This window comes from Eptatretus burgeri, chromosome 12 (assembly GCF_056783735.1).
Source record: "Eptatretus burgeri isolate ZD-2024b chromosome 12, Ebu_testis_v1, whole genome shotgun sequence".
NCBI lineage: Eukaryota > Metazoa > Chordata > Myxini > Myxiniformes > Myxinidae > Eptatretus > Eptatretus burgeri.
In genome coordinates, this window is record NC_140972.1 from 92391446 (window position 1) to 92415781 (window position 24336).

Sequence of the window (24336 nt, forward strand, 5' to 3'; positions counted from 1 at the left end):
TCGGAGCATACCAGCACTCTGATGTTCCCGAAATTTATACACCGTCTAATATGAAAACGATCATAACTTGGGCCAATATTTTTAATACCCCATTATTCAATTAGCGCCAACGTATTTTACCTTTTCGCAATGTCGTGGCAAGGAAAAACAAAAAGAGAAGAGAAGAGAGAGAAAAAATTTACTTCCTGGTTCAGAGCATACCAGCACTCTGATGTTCCCAAAATTTATACACCGTCTAATATGAAAACGATCATAACTTGGGCCATTGTGTTTATCTATAAATGCGCATAAGAAATCGAGAAATTATTAGAATACACGTAGTCATCATTATCCGGAAGCCCGTACGTTGTAACCCGTAATGGGGAACGTGGCTATGCTTCCCTTCCCCATCGGCCACGCCCACGCAACAACGTGTCCTCCATTGGTTGGTAAATAAATGGCCATAACTTGGGAACCACTTGTCCGATTAATATCAAACCTTGAAAAGGCACATCCTCAGGTCCCCAGCAATATACCTGGCAAGTTTCAATTCGATCAGACCAGCGGTTGTCGAGAAACAGCGGTCACACACACACACACACACACACACACACACACACACACACACACACACACACACACACACACACACACACACACACACAGATTGCTGGAATTATAGATAGATGAGGAATTGAGAGTTGGGATGACTGCTTTAAAGAATGTCCATGTTGGCTGAGAGTAAGATATAAATGGAGTCATCACGGGGGATCGGAGAGCACACATATGAACAAGAGGTGGAAGCAGAGGGGAAGTCGTGACTCGAGGTACTCCTGGGGGTTGGGAGGTGTAAGGTCAGTTCAGGGGCAGTGATAAATTGAGTTCTTGATGTAAAGTGCAGCTGCGCCGATGGGGCGTGGTTCAGGCCTAACAAATTGGAGGAGACGGTAACTGGGGAGAGACACTAAGGAGTCACGGACATCCCGTGGGTGGAAGGAGTCTGTTAACCAGATATCTGGTTTATTGACAGCAGTCTGGATTGGAAGATTTGTCAGATTGGAACGGAAACCTGCACGGGATGTGTGGGGTTTGAGTGTGTGGGGTGTCCACCAAGTTTTTGTTGATCGTTTGGATGTGGGTTTCTTCTCATTGTGTACCCCCTTGTTCTTCGAGATTTTGTCATTCCAACATTCCCACAGAACCTGCCATCTGAAATATAAAAAAAATATTATTTGTGGACTCATTGCTCCAGAAAACTTAATTCTACATTTAAAAATCCCAGGGTGCCCATCCATTGCAAAAATGTAACTAGAACAGCACTCAGTAGAGCGCATACCCCCATCGGGCTGAACACTACATTTTGTATCCCACTGATGGGCCAGATCTGGATCCGTACCTGAACCAAAATCGAATCGTGCCTTATTATTGTCACCTAACCAACTCATCCACCTCGTTTTGTTGTCAGTCGTCCACAGCTTTTTGAAATACCATGCTGTATATCATTTTTGACCCATCTCTCAATGGTGAAGAATCGCTTTAAAAGTTTAAAAATTCTCATATCCAGATTTGTATCTTCACCAAAATCTAATCGATTATTTTTTGTCACACACCCAAACTCTCTGCCAAATTTCTTCCTAATCCATCCACAACTTGAGATATCCTGTTCACAGAAAGACACAGGGGTGAAAACATAACCTCTGCCGATCTTTGGTAGCGGAGGTAATAATATAAAATATACTAATCATCCCGCCCACTCCCGGAGGGAGGGAATGGGATATTGTAATCGTCCGGTTTGTTTGTTGGGTGGTCGCTTGAGTACCCTTATTGTCAGGTTTTCCGTGTGTGTGTGTGTGTGTGTGTGTGTGTGTGTGTGTGTGTGTGTGTGTGTGTGTGTGTGTGTGTGTGTGTGTGTGTGTGTGTGTGTGTGTGTGTGTGTGTGTGTGTGTGCGCGCGCGCGCCGCGAGGCTCCACAGCACAAACCAGCAAACCGATTTCGATGAAACTTGGCGAACAGGTGCCATATGCGCTGGGAGTGTGCGCGTTTGAGTTTCGTTGCTAAGCAACCATCCGTTGCTATGCAGCAGCCAAAAAACCGTGTACGGTATTTTCAATACTTGTCCTACAGTTTTGAATGTGGAGAAACGAGACTTCGGAATTAAACACTTCGAGATATTTAGAAAATTTTACTCGAGCCGATTTTTGATTTAGGTTTTATTTTTCAAATGGTAGTCCTTCAAAAATCGGGTGTCTATTTACTGTCATTTTTTTTTGTTTGTTTGTTTGTATGTAATGGACAGCTGTGGAGGCCAGAGGAGTCAACCAATTTTAATGAAACTTGACAGGTGGGTTCATACCAGGATCTAGTTCTATGCTTTTGAGCACCGTTGCTATGGACACCACCGTTGCCAAGCAACGGGACTTTGAAATGTTTGAAAATCATAAAAAAAATATTTTTTAGAAAATCAAAAATGGGCTTCCAGGCTTTTATGCACACTGTAATCAACTTCTTAGTCAAACATTTTCAGCCCGATCCATCAAAAACTGTATGACTAGTATGCAGTTATGTCGCGACCACCCATGTCGCCTACCAGCTTGTCTGTTTGTTTGTCTGTCTGTCTGTTAGCAACTTTACGGCAAAACGGCTTTCGCAAACACTATCAAATTTAATCCACAGTTGGGCAATGAACCTTGGACGACCCCATTAACTTTTAGGTCCAATTGGATCAAAGGTCAAAGTCAAGGTCACGAAAAGATCAAAATCGTTTATCGCTGATAACGTCGTCAAAAATGATCTGATTTACTTCAAACTAAGCTTATAGTGAACCTTTTTCTATTTTTCACTTATAATCCTACCCATTCCTATAGTGAAAAATGCATATTTGTGAAGATCGGTAGGGTCCAAAGTTTTGGGGGTCATGGCCATCGGTCAAAATTACAAATTTTCCATTAAAACTAAAACATGGTTACGAAAATACAACTTTACGAGAAAACGGCTGGCTCAAACACTGTCAAATTGTATCCACAGGTGGGTAATGAACCTTGGACGACCCCATTAACTTTTGGGTCCAATTAGGTCAAAGGTCAGGTCACAAAAAGGTCAAAATGTTTTTCACTCATAACTTTGGCAAAAATGGTTTAATTGACTTCAAACTAAGACTAAAATATTCCTTATTCTATTCCTTATAATCAACATTCAGGTTAAGGATGTATCAAATTTAAATTTAATCCCCAAAATAACTTTATGCCTTAAATGGGCGGGATTTGTTGTGCCTGGCACCACTTGTTAATTTTTGTTTTCATTAATGCACGGATACTAGTGTTGGTGGTATAATGATTAGAGCGTTTGCTCTGAGTCTGGGAGGTTGGTGGGTCGAATCCCGGGCTGTCGTACCAAAGACTTTAAAAGTGCTACGAGCTGCTTCCTTGCTTGACATTCAGCATTTGAAAAGATAATAGCATGGACGAACAACCCAAGGTTGGCATCCATGGGGAGGAGGAAATTCCTCATTGGGAAATGCCCTGCTGAGTGCGATGAGAAAAGCGGTGCCCTTGTTGCGACATCGCTGGAACCCAGAATGCCCTGGGAAGTGATGACACTTCCCCCAAGCTCAGTAGCTGCGTTTGTCTTGTCCACCAGTTCTGCATTGCCGTGTGTGTGTGTGTGTGTGTGTGTGTGTGTGTGTGTGTGTGTGTGTGTGTGTGTGTGTGTGTGTGTGTGTGTGTGTGTGTGTGTGTGCGCGCGCGCGTGCGTGCGGAAGCTCCACAATGAGCCTCAGCTCATGTTTCAAAAAAACAAGAAAAAAAAACACACATTAAAGGTCTCTATACTGTTGCTTTTTTGTCGACAATATCTCGGCTTATGGAAGAGCGAGGTGGCAGAGGATAAAGTTACAATGTACAGCCAGTGGTATTCTATTAAATGCTTGATCAAATTAACTGGTGCTTAACTGCCTGTCATATTACAGACTTCTTAAACTCTTGATGTCTCACAAAGGTTTAGTGTGATGAAAGGGTTGTCCGTACCATTGAACAATCTTGTGGATGGTTCTCTCCCATCTTGCGGTAATTTTCAACACTCAGGGTTGGTGTTGATTGTATTCTTCTCCTGTGATGGCATTCCCACAGGTGATTCAGCTACGATCCAAATTGTACTTATGAAGGTCATCCCTCACAGCAATGACAATGTTACTTGACCGTGTTGACATTGTTTGTATTTTGTTGCGTGCATGTGCGCAGTTCTCACAATTGTAAAGGAGTGTTCCATGCTTTGGTAGGAGTGTTGCCTTGTTAAAATGCAAGTAAATTTTTTTTCTCACAAAAAACCACGAATTTGATGAACAAATCTCGCATACTTTTCAAATTGCATGCAAGACTTTAATACATGCTTTTTATGCCTCCGCTGACGAAGTCACTCGAGACATTATGTTTCTGGGTTGTCCGTACGTACATCCTTACATACTTACGTACATACAGACAACCCAAAAACATAATGCCTCGAGTGACTCCGTCAGCGGAGACATACTTAAGTATGTACGTACGTCCATGCTACTTTTCTCTGTTTTCTGTGCAACCGCTTATCCGATTGACATTAAATTTTAACCATAGTTGTGACTACTCATGTAGAATGTTGTAATGATAATTATGATGTCATAAGTTACGTGGCGTAGCATCCATATTGGAAAAAAGGAAAAACTTTGGACCTCTATCTCCGAAACCGTTCCGTGGAAAAAAATTGAAACTTGGCACATGTCAAGTACTCCCCGTGGGAAACGGTCCTTATGACGTCATAGTGGCATAGGTTGAACACTTTATCCGATGGGTATGAAATTTTTTTAATTTCATACCCATCGGATATGATATCGGTCATCTGTGGCAAAATTGTATGGGGGGGGTGTGGGGGGAGATTGATGGCGTTATCGGTCACGTAGTTTGGCAGCCATGTTGTTGTTTTTTTCAACATAAAAGCCTTCAAAAATCTTCTCCGAAATGGCTGAACAGATCGAGGCGAAACTTTACACGTATGACCGCCTATCCATGAGGAATAAAATGTTCTCAGCTATGATGTCACAGGTCACACGGTTTGGTTACACCCCTTTAGACCCTGAGCTTTTTTAATGTCCTGAACAAACCTTGGTACATCATTGGTGATGAAGTCAAGTTTCATTGGAATTGTGTGTAGTTTCTGAGAAGAAAGCAAATACAGTCGTGGCCAAAAATATTGGCACCCTTGCACATTTTCAAATAATGCACCATTTCTTCCAGAAAATTGTTGAAATTAAAAAATCATTTGGTATCCACATATGTATTTATTTGGTTTGCAGTGGAAGAAAACAAAAAAGGTGAAAAAAAATTATGAAATCCTCGCTTATTCCACACACACATCCTAAAATGGTCCAGACAATATTATTGGCACCTTATAGAAGTTGTTAGAAATAATTAGATTCCAAGCAGGTGCTTCTCCTTTACTTTGGAATTGAACTCACCTGTGGTGAGTTGCAGGTGCCTGCAATATAAAAATCACTCATTCAACCAGTTTGAATAGAGAAAAGGAGTCATTCTGATGTTTTGTGTCTGTGTGTACTGCAATGAGCATGGAGAAAAGAAAGAAAAATGGGAGAATTGCCTGAGGAGGTGAGACAAGATTGCAGCCAAGCATGGACAATCTCAAGGCTGCAAGTCCATCTTCAGAGACCTTGATGTTCCTGTGTCCACCGTACGCAATGTTATCAGGAAGTTTAAGGCCCATGGCACTGAAGCCAACCTCCCTGGACGTGGCTGCAAGAGAAAACCTGATCGAAGATTGCAGCGAAGGATTGTTCGAATGGTAGAGAAAGCACATCGATCAACTGCCAAACAGATTCAAGCTGACCTTCAGACACAAGGTACGACAGTTTCAACTCACACCATCCGTCGCCAACTGAATGAAAGGGGGTTCTATGGTAGAAGACTCAGGAAGACCCCACTCGCTGAGAGAGAGACAAAAGAAAGCCCGACTGGAGTTTGCCAAAACACACCTGAACAAGCCAAAATCCTTCTGGGAAAATGTCCTGTGGACAGATGAGACCAAACTAGAGCTTTTGGTGAAGCACATCATCTCTACATTTCCAGAAAACCAAATGAAGCCTTCAAAGAAAAGAACATCTTCCCGACAGTCAAACATGGAGGAGATTCAGTGATGTTTTGGGGTTGCTGTGCATCCTCTTGCACTGCGTGCCTTGAATGTGTGCATGGCATCATGAAAACAGGAGATTACCAAGGAGGCATTATGGAGCGCAATGTTCAACCCAGTGTCAGAAAGCTGGGTCTCCGTCCTAGGTCATGGGTCTTGCAGCAGGACAATGACCCCAAACACACTTCAAAAAGCACCCAGGAATGGTTCAAGACAAAATGCTGGACTTTTCTGAAGTGGCCAGCAATGGGGCAAGATCTAAATCCCATTTAACACCTTTGGGGAGATTTGAAAACAGCAGTTTGGAGCAGGTACCCTTCAAATCTGGGACAACAGGAGCAGTTTGAAAAAGAAGAGTAGGCCATACTACCAGTGGAGAGGTGTAGGAAGCTCATTAATGGCTATAAAAAGTGCCTTGACTGCAGTTATTTTGTCCAAAGGCTGTTGTACCAAATATTCGGTGGAGGGTGTCAATAATTTTGTCGATGCCATTCATTTTTATTTTCTGATTTTAAAGGATATATTAAGTTCCGAATTAAAAAAAGGTTCTGTCGTATTAACAGTGAAATAAAGAATTGTGGAAACAAATACTTTTGTCAATTTCAACTTATTTTGAGAGAAAATTGTGAGTTATTTGAAAAAAAGTGCAAGGGTGACAATATTTTTGGCCAGGACTGTACCGATTTTGTGGGGCAACCCACGTAGACCCCCTTAGGGCCCGAGTTATTTAGTTAGTTAGTTAGTTAGTTATTTATTCATTTAATGCCATAAACAAAAAAAAATTGTCCAGAGAGGGTGATTATGGTTGTGGTAAAGTTTCATTAAAATCGCATGTGTCGTTTCGGAGACGAAGTTGCAAGTATTGACGGACGGACGATGCACCATCCCATAAGCTCCCTGGAACTACGTTCCAGGTGAGCTGAAAGTCATCTTCGCCAGAACAGCTTGACAGTTCAAGGGGAAACTTCACCCACATGTTCCCCAAGCCATGGAGATCTCAAGTTGTTCATGAGTAATTAATATGTCACAGGTCTGACAGCTATATTGGATTTAACGAAAATCTTGAAATTAAAAAAAAGTTTCTCTTGAACCGCTTAATAAATCGATGTGAAACTTCACATTTATGATGTATTAGTCATAGGGAATATACATTTTAAATTTCAACCTGATCTGACACATGGTCTGGCAGCCAGAATTATTTAATATTTTGAATCTGGGTTCATTGATTTAAATCAAAATATGTATAATGATGTTATAATTTAGGCAGAGGCATATTTGACAATGTCGAAAAGAGCCCTTCTGGTTCGATATTATTTGGTGAAATGGTCATGTCAGGACAATATGATCCACTTGCAAGTTTACACTGACTGGAAAAGAGGAAGATGAACATTTCTTAAACCCTGAGGCTGACCTCTTGCTGTGAGTATTGTTTGAATTGATGGATTTTGTTTGCAGGCATACATATTGCAATGGTTGGTGGTTGTTTGGTGCAAGTCCGACGCGTCGTATCAACACGACCACGAAGGTCGATCACTTTGGGGTCTTCCTCGCCGAAATTACATGTCCAACTGCCATTATACCGTGCAAATTGGAAGTCCGAATGCATCGGGCATCATGCCAATAAAGCGTCGCATGTCGTCTGTAAATGAGACCGAGCGAGCATGACGTGATCTAGTTGCGTGGTTTTGACTCGCCATTGCCAATTACCCCAAAAAGGATTTTTTCTTAATCACCCCAGGAGAACCACCACAACCAGAAATCACCCCGAGACCAGGTATATTTTAATAAACAAATGGCACACGAGGCTAGGAATGTACAAGGAAGCAATCACAATAATAAATAAATGATGCAACCAACACTTTGCCCTTACCCCCTTCCAATCATACGTGCCCACGGTACCAAACGGATGAATGGGATTCCTTAATTATCTTCTACCTTATTTGAGTCCACCAGACACACCAAAGGAGATTTAGATATTAGATAGAGGCAGACAAGACAGGAAATACCTGAGCCTTGCCAGTGTGGCACAGCTGGTAAGGATGCAGGTCACATCCCTTTGCAGGTTCGGTCAGTGTCTACTCTTATGTTTGCAAAGATCAAAAAAATTGGAGCAAATAAAAACAAGCCGGTAGGCGACATGGCTGCTCGCTCTAGATGGAAAGCTGGCCGACGCGACGAGCCGATATTCATGTACATGCTATCAATCAATTTAGCACAATAAATATGATTATCACAGCCCTCTTAGTTTGCGCCCAGAAACCCGCCTTGTGAAATTTCAGGCATGTTTCCAAAGAGACTCTAACAAATGGCAGCCCTGGTAATTCCATTTATCTATTCACTAAAGATTTTATTTTTTTATATGATGCTGTAAGACATTCTCCTTGGGCACAAAAAAACAGGTCCCTCGGAGGTCCAGTTTCGGAGGTATTGATTTTTTTGTACAGTCCACAATAAGTGTACGATGTACGATAAAGTATTTTAGCTGTTGCTAAGCAACGGAGGTGTGTATAGCAACCATTCATTTTTGTGTACATGCGAGCCACATTGTACACATTTCACCCAAGTTTCACCAAAATCAGACTTTCTCTTAGAGATATTCGCAATTAACCGTTTCTGAAATGTTCGACATGTACTCGCCCAAAACCGATCTCCTCCTACAAATATTTTTTGTTAGGGCTGCAAATTGGCATGAAGGGAGCTAGATAGATTGCGCACAGAACTCTAAGCTTCGATTTTTCGATTTTTTTTTTTTCGATTTTTGACCACTTTAAAGGGCCGTTGCTAGGGCCCGGGGTACCATATTCGAAAGCACACGATTCCCAGAAATATTGGTCCTCCCTACCAAATTTCATTGGAATCGGTTGAGTGGTTTAGCCCCGAGGCTTGACCAAAGTTTCCCGGACAGACAGACAGACAGATGGAAATGTCCAGAATAAGGGTGCTCTAAGAGCAGCCAATAAATTATTTTGCAATCGCTGATCAACCTTTCCTCGATCGTGTTGCCTATCCAATCGGTGAGTTGGATTAGAAATGGCACAATGTAGACTGAAGAGTGTTCAAATGAACTCTTCATTAAGAAGCCTCTGCCAGATGAGTAAGGCTTATATTGTCTTATTTAGTGAGTTGTGGTGCATAAACCATGCCTCAATGATAACTTTGGTTCGCGTTCAGTAGTAAATCAGGGGGGATGGAGGGGGGAACCTCACCCAAAGGGTAGCCCCGGAGCAGTTCAAGACATCATGGCCTCAATAAATGCAGAAAGAAATTTAATCGTGGAGACATTTGCTGTAAAAGTGGAAGGGTAGCTTTTTATTATTGGGTTTTGTAAATCACTTTGCACAAACGGTGCTTTCATGCTGTGCAACTTATGTGACTTCAAGGGTCTGCATGGGATGTTCCTGGGTTTATAAAGTATTTCAAGGCATTATGAACTCTTGTGGAGCAACATATTAAAACAAGAGCCTTGTTATTATATTGCAGTCATTAGTCATCGCCATTTCATGTTCTTTTATTTTGGAAGGAAACCAATATGGCCACCTTCATCAAAAGGCACTGGGAGGCTTCCTTTGACATTTGCCAAGTAAATGTAATGACCTGTGCATATTGAAGTCATATACATCAACTAGGGAGTGAACGCAAACATTTGGCAACTTTTTTGAATTCCAAACAATTTGTCTTCATTCCGTTGAGTGGACACGGTGTGCAAGCCAGAAACAAAACACTGAATGAACTGTTTTCTAAAAGAGTTGCATTCCTTAAAGGTTTTTTCTTTTTTTAAAAATCCCATACAAGACAAAGTGCACATAACATGTCGTGAAACGCTTATATAAATATCTAGCTGCAACCATGTCGCATTCCATAACTGAACTTGCAGTTGGGGGCAATAAATTTAATCGGACTCGGTGACGTAATGATTGGAGCATCCGCTCCGAGTCTGAACCCAAAACCTGCTGAGTCGCACCAAAAACTTTGAAAACGGGATGTGCTGCTTCTTTGCTTGACGCTCAGCGTTTAGAAAAGATAGAGCACAGACAAACAACCATAGGTTGGCAACCATTGCACAGGCTTGTTGGGCCTAATGGCTTTTCTCCTACATTGAAATTTCTCGTCAGGGAACTCGTATTATATTATAGTCTACGGCCTCTGACCCTGGATAGGCGAAGTGAAGTGGTGCTGTGTATCCTTGGTATTTCCACCATGCAATGTCTGCTGTCCAGGCCAAATAATGACCTTTTAAAATCATTACATTGTATGAGTGGCAGTGATTGAGCAGGAATTCCAAGTGGTTTGAAAAAATAAGAGGAATAAAGAAAATATATTCTGTCTTGTTCGGATATAAAAAAAAATAAAATCACAACCATTGTTTGACGCATTCCTCTCGAGGTGCCTCTAAATGGTTAACCAGCAATGCGATGAGGAAGGAGGAACACTTGGCCAATCCATCTTTAAGTTTTAGCACCATTGTGATCAGAAATGGTGTTCTGCATTTGAAATTGTGTTCATGCATAATGTTAATGGGGTCCTTAATGTTAGCCACGGATAATGTAAGGGATGCTTTAAACCCTTCTTTTTTTTTTTTCCTTTATTGCTTTCCTTTATGTATGATTTATAAGTGTTCGTAATACCACACCAACCATGCGGTGCCTTTTTTTTAATGTCTGCAGCCACCGAACCCGATGGTAAAATACCATGCAAGCCATTTGTAAACGGTGCGTTTGAGATGGGCAGTTCTGAGTGCGACGTGTGCCGCTCACTCGGTTTCCGGTTAACTCGCATGTGTGCTGTTGAAAAGGCTGTTTGTGCCGAGCCTTTTTCACCTGGCTTGCATCGGTTTCCACCGTGGGAACGTCTTCCGTTACCTCCCATCTTTCATTCACCGGTGACGTGGTAGCTTACTGTGCACGTGATTGGTGCTTTCAGTCATAGCCCGTCGGCCATTTGAAACATTATCTTCAATTCTTTGCTTCGTCTTTCAATTGACACCTTCGGACAGTTTTTGTATTTTAATATGATCATTTGTTTCATTGATTTGTCAAAGGCATTATTCAATGTTCCAATACGTACGATGATGAAAGCAAAATATGTTAACGTTAAAGTCAAAGTACAAAATGAAATGACCAAACCGAGCAATCACCGATCGATTTGTCTGTCAGGATAAAATAATTTTTCTTTTTCTTTCACTTACAACATCCATGTGTACATGATAACATCAGCAAAACGTTTGGGCCATCTTGTCAAAAAACACAGGAGCATTTAGTAGTTGGAAATAGTTGTTTGTTTCCCTGGTGACTCCTTCTTTTGAGGACCATTATTATCCCACCAACTGCTTTGCAAAGGACACCATGGGATCTTTAACATCCGCCAGCAAATGCTGGCAGAGGAGATATCCGTTTAATGTCCATCCAAGGGACGGGCACACACATTGATGAATCTGAAACACCGGGATAGCAGGTTATATCAACAAGATCACCTGTAGAGTGGGTACTCTGCCATGGTATTTCTAATCGTAAAGATAATAACATGATGCATTTTGTTTCAGCATGTGCCAATGTATGTGGATTATTATTTATGTACGTGTTTGACATTCACCTGTGTTTCCACTTCCCGTCCCCATAGATAAAGAGCACACATTTGAACCAAGCGATTCACGATGAAAGGGAAGCGTTGGTGGAGTTGCGTGTACAGATCAGGCGTTTGAAAGGCCCTCGCGGTACTCCTGCTGTTCCAATGTCTTTGACGCTTCCCGCGCAGGTGGATTTACCCAAATGTGACCTTGCTCACCCGACCGACAACAGCACCCCGGCCAAAAGTGACAAATCTGTGGAATCTTTGGGAGAGGGTGATGACGATAGGTCATCACAGAGACCAAGTGAAACCTCACAAGAATCCACTGAGGTCAGTTGTGTCTGAAATATGTGACCTGATGTACCAAATAGTAAATTAAACGAAAGTGAATGTATGATGGTCAGTGCAACACTCACTTGGTCGACAGTTATTTCAGACATACCGGTCTTGAGGATGACTCAAAACCACAAAATAGATGCTTGATCTTCTTATCAAGATATTTGTCCACTTATGCTATTAGTTTGTCTGCTGTGTCCCAATGTTCTTGTTCCTGTCATTAATTCAGAACTTATATTCACAAACATTGTGTCAAATGGAAAATGTAGGAGCACTAGCAACTCAAGATTTTGACAAAAAAAAGACAAATGTATGTCTATCCTCTGAAATCTGGCAATCCTTGAAGCTGAACTCTCCAACTTTTCTCCTCCAAAGTTCTGGTGGAGTGTGTGCTCCTCCGTGAATCCCTGGTTTCACTTCAAAGGGCATACCAGGTGATTCCGCTCAAAATGAGGCGCAATGCCTTTACGAGAGTTTGCCTCCGAAAACTCGTGTACCCAATGCATCACTCTGTCCTTACATTCTACCCTCATCCGAGACAGTTTATTTTATTAGTTTTATTTTTCAAACTTTACAATGTGGGGAACGTTCTGGCCAGCATAGCCTCTGTTTCAATAATAGGCCCTGATGACATCTGCAGCACCCACATTCTCCAATCCTGCTCTGCTATTCTCGCTTATCCTCTTCGATTCGCCTGAAGCTACCTCCTATTTGCTCGGAAGACGGTGACCATGAGTCCAAAGATCTGTGCAAAAACAGATCCTTTTTAAACGTAGTCTGAGGCTTGTTGTGGAGCTGCTACGCTATACACATGGACTTACAGACGAACATACGTGACACAACACAAGACTTAGACACAAACACAGCCACTGAGCTTGGGGGAAGTGCCATCACTTCCGGAGTACTCGGTATCAGCGGTGACAACAATGGGCTCACTTTTCTCACCGCACTCTGGAACATTTCCTCAGGAGGAATCTCCCCTCCCCATGGATGCCAACATATGTGGATTGTCCATGCTCTTATCCTTTTAAATGCTGAACGTCAACCAAGGAAGCAGCATGTACCATTCTTTTGTATGACTGCCAGGGCTTGAACCGCTGTCCTCCCAGACTCGGAATCGACGCTCGAACCATGACACCACCAAGCCTGTTTTTTTTAAACCAGACTCTGTGGTGTAATGGCAACCTTCTCTGCATGCCAAGCTTTACGCCTGTGGAATGCAAGACAATGTTCCTTCCTTGATTACTGATTTCTTCACTCAAGCAGTCAGCATGTAGCTGGGCTGGCAGGGTGGCCTTGAGGTATGCACACTCTCCTCTAAGCTGTATAACCTGGGTTTGCATCCAAACCCAGCTATAAACTGTCATCCTGGTGTTTCACGGGCAGGGTGATTCATCGATGTGTGTGCTGTACCTCAGATTTTTTTTGATTTTTTTAACATACAATGTCATGGCTCATATAAGAGATAAAACACAGAACATATAACAAGAGGAGCAGGAGACAAGAACGATAGTAGAGGGAAGTACAAAACAGTGGGGAATGGACACATGAGATCTGTGGAAGAGAGAGGTATGGGGTTGGGTACATGGGATAAACAAGATGGACACGACAGGGACTTTCAGGAAGGAAAGCAGGGAATGTGAAGGAGGTGGGTTTGGAGTGGATTAACGGGGTTTCGAAAAGATGAACGTTAAACTCACGTCCCGTCTGCCGATATTAGTTGGTGGACGTTAAATATCCCATGTTGTCCTTCGTGAAGAGTAGGCGAGCTATCGACAGCACCCTGAACAAATTCCAAATCCCTGCCCAAACCTAAAGAGGGCACTGCATCCATGGCACAGCCATGTCCTAAGCCAGTGATGCTTCCCCGCAGCCTTATACTGTATACGAAAGATGAAGCATGTAGCTCTCAAAAGAATCCTTTCAACTTTCCCAGTGCAGGTGTCCTTTCATGGGCATCCTGGGCCCAGACCTGTTAATATTACTGTCGACTTCAATGACTTGTGTGATGCTCTGGAAAACCTTTTTCTTTTTTTTTTCTTTTTTTCACAATTGACTTTGCTCCCTTAGCTCTTTCCTCCCTCCGCCTCTCCAGGTTGCACGTGTTCTTCCAGCAACCCTCCTCTTATGAAAAAAAAATCCAGGCTCGCTGCTCAGGTCTCATTTATTCCTCGACAAGCGAGTACCACCAGTCGCTTCGGTTTTGGGAATGCTGAGGGTGGAAGAGGGAGAGAAGGGTGGGGTGGGGGGGGGCGAGGAAGGGTGGGGGAAGGGAAGACAGTGTGAGGTGAGAGGAAGGGAAAGCAGAGATGTGCGGTGGAGCGTTAATTCCAATTCATACCATCTCATCAAAATGATTCTGCGACACATCCAGAGACACACCCTGCCCAGACATGTCCGGAGACACACACCATCCAGATATGACCACTGTCTGGATATGTCCAGAGACAGGGGAGGGTTAAGTGAGAGAGGTGTGGGGGGAGGGTGCTGCACTGCATTACGAGAAGGTAGAAGCAAGGATGGGACAGACGGAGAGAGAGAGACAGACAGACAGAGATATGCTTTCTGAGCTACACACACACACACACACACACACACACACACACACACACACACACACACACACACACACACACACACACACACACACACACGCTTGGCTGATATCGGCAACAACCCAACCCCAACAGCTGCATGTGACAGGTGGAAAAAAAATTTGGCCCGGTAATTTAGAAAACATGTTAATACAGCAAACAGCTCAGAAATTGGGTGTTATTTCACAACAACTCACTCAGGGTGACGGAGCACGGCCCACTCGCTCAGGGCGACGGGCCACGGGCCACTCGCTCAGGGCGACGGGGCACGGGCCACTCGCTCAGGGCGACGGGGCACGGGCCACTCACTCAGGGCGACGGGGCACGGGCCACTCGCTCAGGGCGACGGGGCACGGGCCACTCGCTCAGGGCGACGGGGCACGGGCCACTCGCTCAGGGCGACGGGGCACGGGCCACTCGCTCAGGGCGACGGGGCAGGGCCACTCGCTCAGGGCGACGGGGCACGGGCCACTCGCTCAGGGCGACGGGGCACGGCCCACTCGCTCAGGGCGACGGGGCACGGCCCACTCGCTCAGGGCGACGGGGCACGGGCCCCTCGCTCTGAATCACGTGGCAGGCAAAAGCATCTGCAGTGAGTGAACCATTTGCTCAGAAGGATGTAGCGCAGTTCCACTGTCGACTGCCTTAAGCACTCATGCAAGCACTCCAATTAAATGGTTGATTCGGAATGATTGGCCATGCTGTCACTGCATATCACATTGGATTCCTTTCACTTTCAAGTCAATTTTCACCGCGCACGCAGTGGTTAATGAAATATATTTAATTCGTTCAAATAATGACTTTATCCACCACAAAGTTGCTGATTTAAAAGAACAACCCTTGAAACATCACAAAGTTCAATCGCCCGTGAAATAAACATTGCAGATAATCCACCATCTCATCTGCTCGTTTGTGCACGTGTTACTTGGTACATCAGTTTGGGGTCCGTGTAAACGTTATAACTTGTTTTTTTAAAACGAGCGTTTTTTTACCAGATTTGCTCTAGTTCCCTGCAGGACACCTCACCAAGCCTCTGAAAATATAGACACAGATCTGGCAGACACCATGGCTATACAGGCCCTCTGGGGGATGGGGTGCGAGGTCAAGCAGTGAATGCGTTAATCATATTTCCCAATGAAGCTCATTAATTTTGTCACATTCCTCAAAAATATTTTCATTCAATATAATTCTCCAAACAGTGCAAACGTTTTTAATGCTTTGGAAATTTCACATTTTCTTGTGCATCGATGGAGAAGCAAACAAAGCTTTGCTTGCTTAAAGTAAATCGGTACATCGGCTTGGTTATAAAACTCATTGCTTCTTTAAATTATCAGATTTCACAATAGATTTCGACACATTTCCTAATTTGAAAACTATAGTAGTTACAAAAGTGATGTCTGTAGCGATGATGAACAGGCATCCGATAACACTGAACAACAAAAATTTTTTACTGGAGATGTGTAAAGTGATTTAGACTAATTTGGGTACGCTGATTTCAAAAATCATAACCGTTTTGCTGTATCACGTCAGGATTTTCAGTAACAGAAATATTCCCATTGCCTAGAAGTCAGGATTTCAATGAAATTTACAAAAATTCATTTATTCATTTATTTCATCATGAATGCTTCAAAATTATAGAAATTACAGAAAAACTCCACTAGAATGTAATTTAAAATGCTTTAGGCATTTGGCTTTGCGTTTGTGCTGCTCTGTGTCAGTTTCACGATGCAGGAACCAGCAGAAATCGCCCATCATGTTCGGGTTGTGCCGCCCTTGGTAACGCGTCTCCATGAGTGAAATCTCTTTTTTTTTTTTTTTTTTTTTTTTTTTTTTTTCTTGGTTTTTTTTTTCTTGGTTTTTTTTCTCTTGGTGGAATCGCTCGCCATGCTCGTCCGAGACTGCTCCCAAGTAGTCAGGGAAGAAGTTCAGGTGCTGGTGTAGGAAATGGATTTTCAGGGACATCCTGGAGCCAAGTTTCCTGAAGGACTCCAGCAGCTGCTGCACTATTTCTTCATAGTTGTCCGCGCGCTCGTTCCCCAAGAAGTTGTCCGTCACAGCTTTGAAGCTCCTCCACGCTGCCAGCTCTTTGGGGTTTAGAGTTGTCGGAAAAGTTTCGTCCTTCATAATCTGTCGGATTTGCGGTCCAACAAAGACACCAGCCTTGATCTTGGCCTCCGACAAGGTGTTGCCAAACTTTTCCTTGAGGTATAAAAACCCACGCCCATTCAGATCCATTGCCCGTACAAAACTTTTCATCAAGCCGAGCTTTATGTGGAGTGGTGGAAGGAAAACCTTGGCTGGGTCGACAAGGGCGACATGCTTCACGTTGTGTCGACCAGGTACATGCTCTTTTCGCTCTTCCCAATCTTTCTTCGTCCAGTGATTCTTGTCGTCTCTGCTATCCCAGAGACAAAGGAAGCACATGTATTTCGTGTAGCCTGACTGCAGCCCTAACAACAGCGCCACCACTTTCAAGTCTCCGCAGATGTGCCAGTTGAAGTCATTGTACTTGATGGAATCAAGCAGCTGCCGCATAGTCTCATAGGCCTCTGTCATGCCGAACGCGTGAGCCAGTGGGACTGATGGTTTCTCGTTGCCATTGTGGAGCAAAACAGCCTTCAAGCTGTTCTTCCCCGAGTCGATGAAGAGGCGCCAGTCTGCAGGATCGTGATCACACTCAAGTTCTTTCAACAGACCGTTGATGTCACTGCAGAATGTCATCGTGTCTTCCATCTCAAAGAACTCAGCCATGTCTCTGTGACGTGCTCTGAACAAGGATATCTTGGTGTTAGGTTCAAGTAGATTCCACTGCTGCAGCCTTGATCCAAGCAGCTCTGCCTTCGCCTTTGACAGCGAGAGATCTCTTACAAGATCATTTAAGTCTCCCTGGTTCAGAAGGTGTGATTCTTGAGTGTCGGGTTCAAAAGGTTCATCATCACCATCCTCTTCACCACTGCTTACAGCTATGTTCTGATCAGCTGGAGGTGTTGGAATGGGGTTCTCGTCATCATGAGGCACAGGTTTACGAGCAGAGATGCAGTCAGCGTACTTGATGTGACCTTTATTCTTCTTGTTGAAGCCGGCGATGCTTGTGCAGCAGAAATAACAATCATCATGATGATTCTGCGGCTCACGCCATATCATGGGCACCGCAAATGGCATGCTCGCGCGCTTGCCCACCAACCACTGAGTCAAGGTTGTGTGACAGCTTGTGCAGCAGATGTGTGGTGCCCAGCTCTGTTCTTGGTCCCCCACCTTACACCCGAAGTAGTGAAAGTAGGCGGCCTTCATTTTCACTGCTGTAGATATACTTCGCTGTTGATCTTTTTTGGTATACCGACCACAGACATAACAGAAGTTGTCAGGATGATTGGTACAGGAACGTCTACTCATCTTTATCTGAAAGAAAGAAATATAACACAAGTTAACAACAATTGTACGAAATAGACATGTTAAAGACACGTGTAAATTTCATTGAAATCCTGACTTCTAGGCAATGGGAATATTTCTGTTCCTGAAAATCCTGACGTGATACAGCAAAACGGTTATGATTTTTGAAATCAGCGTACCCAAATTAGTCTTAATCACTTTACACATCTCCAGTAAAAAAAAATTTTTGAAATTTGTTGTTCAGTGTAATATGAGTGAGGAAAGCGAAAAAAATAAACTTTATCGTGAAGAAATCATTGTGGCTTTTTCCAAGTCAAGACAAGGTTGAGCAAGCCAAAAAACATGGCGGCTTCAGACCCCAGCGTGGTTACCCTGGAAACGCTTTAAGACCCCAAACAGCGAGGTGGCCAAGGATCGACTGATGAAGGATATATTTAAATATGGCCGTTAATTATCTTCAAAAGGGGTGTTTTAATTGACCCAAACATCCAATTTTCACTCTTGCACTTCCTTGGAGTTTTATTAGTTTCCATGCAAAGTTTCAGGCTGCTCGGTTTTATAGCTTTGGAGTTATGGAGGAGACACACACACACACTTATTAGTATAGAATCTCCTGCTTGTGGAACCTCCTTCCTCATTGTGTCCAATCCCACTCTTCTTCCAGTGTTTCAAGTTGGTGGTGCACCACCATCTCAGGCCAATCCGTCATCCACACCAGTGATCTTTTCTCTCCTTTATGCCCTCTCCCCCAACCTGTATGTCTTTGCTGTTTGCTCTGCTTTCTTTCCTTTTTCTCTACTTCTCTCTTCATTCAACTCCTTGTATGTGCATGTTTTCCAACCGCACACTGTCAGTGTATTGCTATTTACTGTCTTGTAAACTTGCTCTTCAGAAGAAATGACTCGATTTTGGTGAAGATCCAGATCCGAATGTAGATATGAGAATTTTTTTAGTTTTTATTTTATTTTTGAAGTGATTCGTCATCATGGAGAGATGGGTCAAAAACTATATAGTACGATATTTCAAAAAGTTGTCGAAGAGTTGTGATAAAATTTGGTGGATGAGTTGGTTCGGTGGCAAGAACAAGCCGATTCAATTTTTGTTCAAGTCCACATCCGGATCTGACCTATCCATGGGATACAAAACGTAAACTGTTCAGCCTGAAGGAGGTATGCGCTCTACTTTCCCCATGGTTCAAGATGTTCGGATAAAACTTTTTTGTTGTCATTTGAACCCACAGCCTCCTGGCATGCCTCTCCATTGTGAATCCCATTCTACCACTCGAAGATTGATTTGTACTGTTTTGTCAAAAATAAAATCACTGAGAAAAGTTCTGTCTGTCCTCTTCACAGGATTCCATGAAAGAAAATCGTTTGATGAAGGACGACCCCGAAGAGGTTCAGACTTTGAGGGAAACACCGAAAGAAACGAAGGATTCAAAAGAATTTGCAAAGGAGTTGCATCTACAAAAAGAAGTTGAGAACAAAGAAGGACTGCTGTGCAAGGATAATGCAAAAGATGACACAGTCAAGGCCTCTACTAAAGACATCGCCCAACCCTGCATTGCCATGGAGACAGAAATATGAGAGATAGCATTTAGGGTCTTTGTGATACTTCTGCTTCCTGTATTTTATTCTCTTAAATGATACCATGCTTGAGATTCTGCATGAGTATTGTATTCATACAAAACTTTCACAATTTGTTTTTGTGCTTCGGGGGAGTTTACCTTGCACTGTAATTGTCAACTCTTCTTTGCACGAATTATCCATACCAACTGGATGTCATCAGTTTGTTTTATTTTTGTATCACTTCAAAACTTATCTTTTATCATGTTTAATGTGCTCAGTGAAGTTATCTCAAGTTATGCGTACCTAACTCATGAATTTGGCTTCGCAGAGCATATTATTCTGGGAATACATGCCTGCCTTGAGGTGTGTTCCTTGTTTTGCTTGTTTTGGAGAAATTCAAGTTTATTTTGCTCCTGGAGTAGAGTATCTCGCACTTGCATTATTACCGTAGGGACCCTTTGAAAACTATGAGCTTAATGAACCAGTTTTCCGTCGTTTTTATGATTGTCTATCTAAACTTCACTCAATTGTAGCTTACCAATCTCGTGACACCACGATGAACAAAACATCGAAACATTTTCCTTCGAAGAACGTGCTAGTTGCGAATGTAATGTTTACACAACGGTTATCCATCCAGTGTCACGATTCTCATGTTGTTTTTTGTTTATTCCTTTCGCTATAAAATGGAACACTTCCTGGTGTTTTCAGATCACATTAAGCCTTTCATCTTTTTTTTATTTTTCCATTTCCAAAGCAAAAACACGACCAAGTGGATTAAGGATTTTCGAGAATTTGGGATGGTCGCCACTTGAAAATCTTCTGAAGAACGTGAACAAACTTGGAACCTGAGGGGTGTGCCACTGATTTTTGGTACTTTGTCAACTTGTTCAAATACCTTATCTCGTATCGATCATTTCTGATTTGAGGCACACAAATATGCAATAAAAGTTTACACTTACCATGGTACCAATGTTTTCCATTCATATGGATACATTCCTTTATAATTAGCAATTCCTTCCTGATTTTTTTCCCCCCTATGGATGAACCTCTATTTTATTTTATTCAAATGAGTATCAGGAGGGTGAAGTTTACTGTGAATTTCTATGAAAACCACTCATTTTGCACCCCAACATTTTTCATCCCCCTACTTTGGAAAGCCTGCAACACCAACAGACAGACTCGTGGGGCTCCATAGCCGAAATATTCACAACAATTGTGCATTTTGTGATAAAAGCACCAAATTTGGCACAGAGAGACTAATATATTATGAACAAATCTGGATATTGGTGCATTGCAGATTTGACATCTGACGACCGTGGCAACCATCTTACGAAATGGCCACCAGTGGTTGCAATTACTTCATAGACCTGATGAACTGAGGATAACGTGGTTTTAATAATGGCTAATTAACCTAAAAGCACTACCCCGATGCAGCCCAGACCTGCTCTACCAGCTTGTGTCCTGCAAATGCAATGAAGGTTGTGTTAAGCGCTGCAAGTGCAGAAAGGCTGCACTTGAATGCACAGCCTTGTGTGTATGTGTGTTCATGTTCGCAGAATTGACACCCTGGCCTCTAGTGAGACATGATTAGAACCATGACTGATAATTGTGAGGCCTGAGGCTCTGAAAATCATTAACTGCAATAACTGTATTCAATATTGAATGCCATTGTGACATTGTTTGATTGATGATCTATCAAATGTTTTTAAGGACTTTTCACTTTGGTTCTGTGCCAACCATGCCACAATAACTTTTTTTTCTGGTGGGTGAACATAATTGATAGCTCAACATAGATTTAGTTTCCAGTCATGATTTAGGCCTTCACTTAGACATGGATTGATAGAAATGTAAGCACAAAATATTCATTTTTCATACACCTCATCTGATTATGCGCTTCATGGTAATCAGGATAGGTCAACTGACTGGTTTGGTATTCATAGTATGTTATTCATAAAACAATGTTATTTCATCAAAGAAAATGACACTTCTGTTCCATTGTCTCACCAAAATATCCATTTTATAACCTCATATAGTACAATGGCTGATTAGCAATGATTAATAATCATCTCTTTGGACTTATCATTGTCTAATTTCCCCACTGAAACCATCTACTTCTTCTGAATTAAGCAGTTCCTTATAGTTGCCATATCGCTTGGCAGCTATTTTGTAAGATTGCTGCTACGGTCGTCAGAGGCCAAATCTGCAATGCCCCTATATGCAGATCTGATCCATATATTATTAGTCTTTCTCTGTGCCAAATATTGTGCTTTTATCACAAAATGTACAATGGGTTTGCGATGGCACCCCACTAAACGTCTTTACAACCTTTTAACAAAACAAATGAATGGTCCCAAGTGGAACAGACGCTCACTTCCTGATGGAGGGTGGTCGTTGCTGGGGTACATTAAGTGATAAAGTTGATTTTCAGTTTGATTTGATGGAACAATATGGGTCCGTGGGGGCTGAAAAGCCTGATAACACGATTGTATTCACGCAGTAAAAACTGTGCAGGATGAGTGGATCCTGAATTGATTAAAAACTTTCCGTTAGTTTTTGTCCAGTAAAAAGACCCTTGAACCCTCAAGACTCTAAAGGGGTGTAGAGGGTATAAGGGTCGAAATGGTAAAAGGGTTCTCAAGTGTTGAAAGGGTCATAAAAGGACTAAAAAGGTCTTAAAAGGAGTGAAAAGGTCTCAAGGGATTGAAATGTTGTTGAGATCAAGGGTCTATAGAGTTTTAAATGATGATAAGGGTCTAAAAATCTATGGGATCAAAGGGTATATTCCAATAGTAGGTAATTAGGGTCGAAAGGATCTATAGGGTTGAAAGGGTGGAAGCATCTAAAGCAGTTTTTCTCAACCGGGGTTCCGCAAGAGGTCGCTAGGGGTTCCGCGGGAAACTAATAAATAGGCTCATCCATTTTTGAGTAGTTTTTGTTTGATTTAATATTCGTACTTTTACTATACACATACGGCATATTGTTGGAAACTCCTTGGTTATTATAATAGAGGCTTCAACCTCTTATATTATTTACAATTATAACAACCATAGGGAATGTTTTTAACGATGTCTATAGGCTCAAGTGTGAAACCGCCCTCACTGGTTAGTGGACGTCCTGTACGCGGCGGATTCGTGTGTCATTGAGTGACTGACTCAAGTACGGGACGCATGCACGGTGTCCATCTATCTTCTCTGTGCTTCCTAGCGCAAAGTCTCTCTCTCTCTCTCTCTCTCTCTCTCTCTCTCTCTCTCTCTCTCTCTCTCTCTCTCTCGCTCTCTCTCTCTCCCTCTCTCTCTCTCTCTCTCTCTCTCTCTCTCTCTCTCTCTCTCTCTCAAGGTTAGTTCTTCTGTTTACCTTTATTGCTTCAGATTTATTTGTTTAAGTTTTGTTTATCAAGTTACATGAGATGTGTTTTTGTTTTTTTATTTAAAAAAAGATTCTTTTTTTTGTGAATGAAAACCTCGGTGTGAGGTCTCGTAAACGAGCAGTATGGTTTTTTTTTCATTGTCAATAAATTTGACAAAAAGGGGGTCATTTTTTGCCTTAAACCAGGTATCCAAAAAAATATATATTATATTTACCACGTGAACTACGATAAAAATATAAAAGAGCTAGATATTAATAATGGTATATAATAATTTTTATGTAGGGGTTCCCTGAGACATGAAAACTATTTCAAGGGTTCCACAAGGATAAAAAGGTTGAGAAACACTTATCTAAAGTGTCAAAGGGGTCTTAAAATGCTAGATTATGGTCCAATTGTAGTTGGGGTCTAAAGGATGTAAATTATAAACTAAAGGATCTTACAAGGTCTAAAAAGGGTCTTAAAAGTTATAAGAGATTTAACGGCCAAGGGGTCTAACTGGTCGAGACGGTCTAAAGTGCTGAAAGGGTCTTAACAGGACTAACATGGTAAATGACTAAAAAGACTCTCCCCTCTCTACCCACACCAATTCTCTGTTCTCCCCTCGCCCTTTCCCATTCCTCGAAGCAAGAGGGCATTAACGAAATTAATAAACATCGTTTTTATTGAATTCACAATCTCATAAAATGATGGAATCTCACAAGATGTGATGGACAAACAAACGTAGATTACATTTTGCGTTAATTAGTGATTTATCTCACCACCTAGATGGAAATTTAAAAGGACTCCATTAGTTTTTCTTCATCATGCCAAGTTTCAAAATGATCCATTTGGCCACGTCTCGGAGGAGCAGGGAAAAAGGCGAAAAAAAAAAAAGTTGATGGACCCACTAACTAACTGACTGACTGACAGTAGGATGTTGTTATGGCTTGCACAGCTCATCATCTATTCGTTGTGGACGAGTTTAATGGTCTCTCAGCATCTTATTCCAGTCGTCTTGCACCACACTCGGCAGGGCCGGATTTAGACATGTGGTGGCCCCTGGGCAGCCTTCAGTAGTGGAGGCCCACCCTACCTTAGAATACAAAAAAGGTGACAAGACATATTTACAGTCATCCATAAAGTATATTTTTCAAGAACAAAGAATCTGAACTTCTATATAAAATTGAGAATGAGATAAGATGATTATCTTATATCTGTTATTGATGAATATCTTGTATCTGTTCCACTAACCACCAACTACCATTCAGTCACTCACAAATACATTTTTCCTTGCAATTTTTTTTTTCATGAAATATGTGGAGGCCCCCTGGTTATGGAGGCCCCTGGGCAACTGCCCAGCTTGCCCATGCCGAAATCTGGCCCTGACAC

At 42.3% G+C, this 24336-nt stretch overlaps 1 protein-coding gene across 6 annotated transcripts in view; it reads left to right on the forward strand.

Moving 5' to 3' along the window:
• RALBP1 (ralA binding protein 1) overlaps nucleotides 1-20559 on the forward strand; it is a 130973-nt gene extending 110414 nt beyond the window's left edge. For 4 of the 6 annotated variants that reach the window (XM_085848868.1, XM_085848869.1, XM_085848870.1 and 1 more), the window contains exons 11-12: nucleotides 11765-12043; nucleotides 19386-20559. In XM_085848868.1, coding sequence (XP_085704994.1) covers nucleotides 11765-12043; nucleotides 19386-19619 — 513 coding nt within the window. In that variant the 3' untranslated portion in view covers nucleotides 19620-20559. The remainder of the gene's footprint in view (nucleotides 1-11764; nucleotides 12044-19385) is intronic. The other 2 variants (XM_085848872.1, XM_085848873.1) reach the window with 2 other exon arrangements.
• The last annotated feature ends 3777 nt before the right edge of the window (nucleotides 20560-24336 follow it).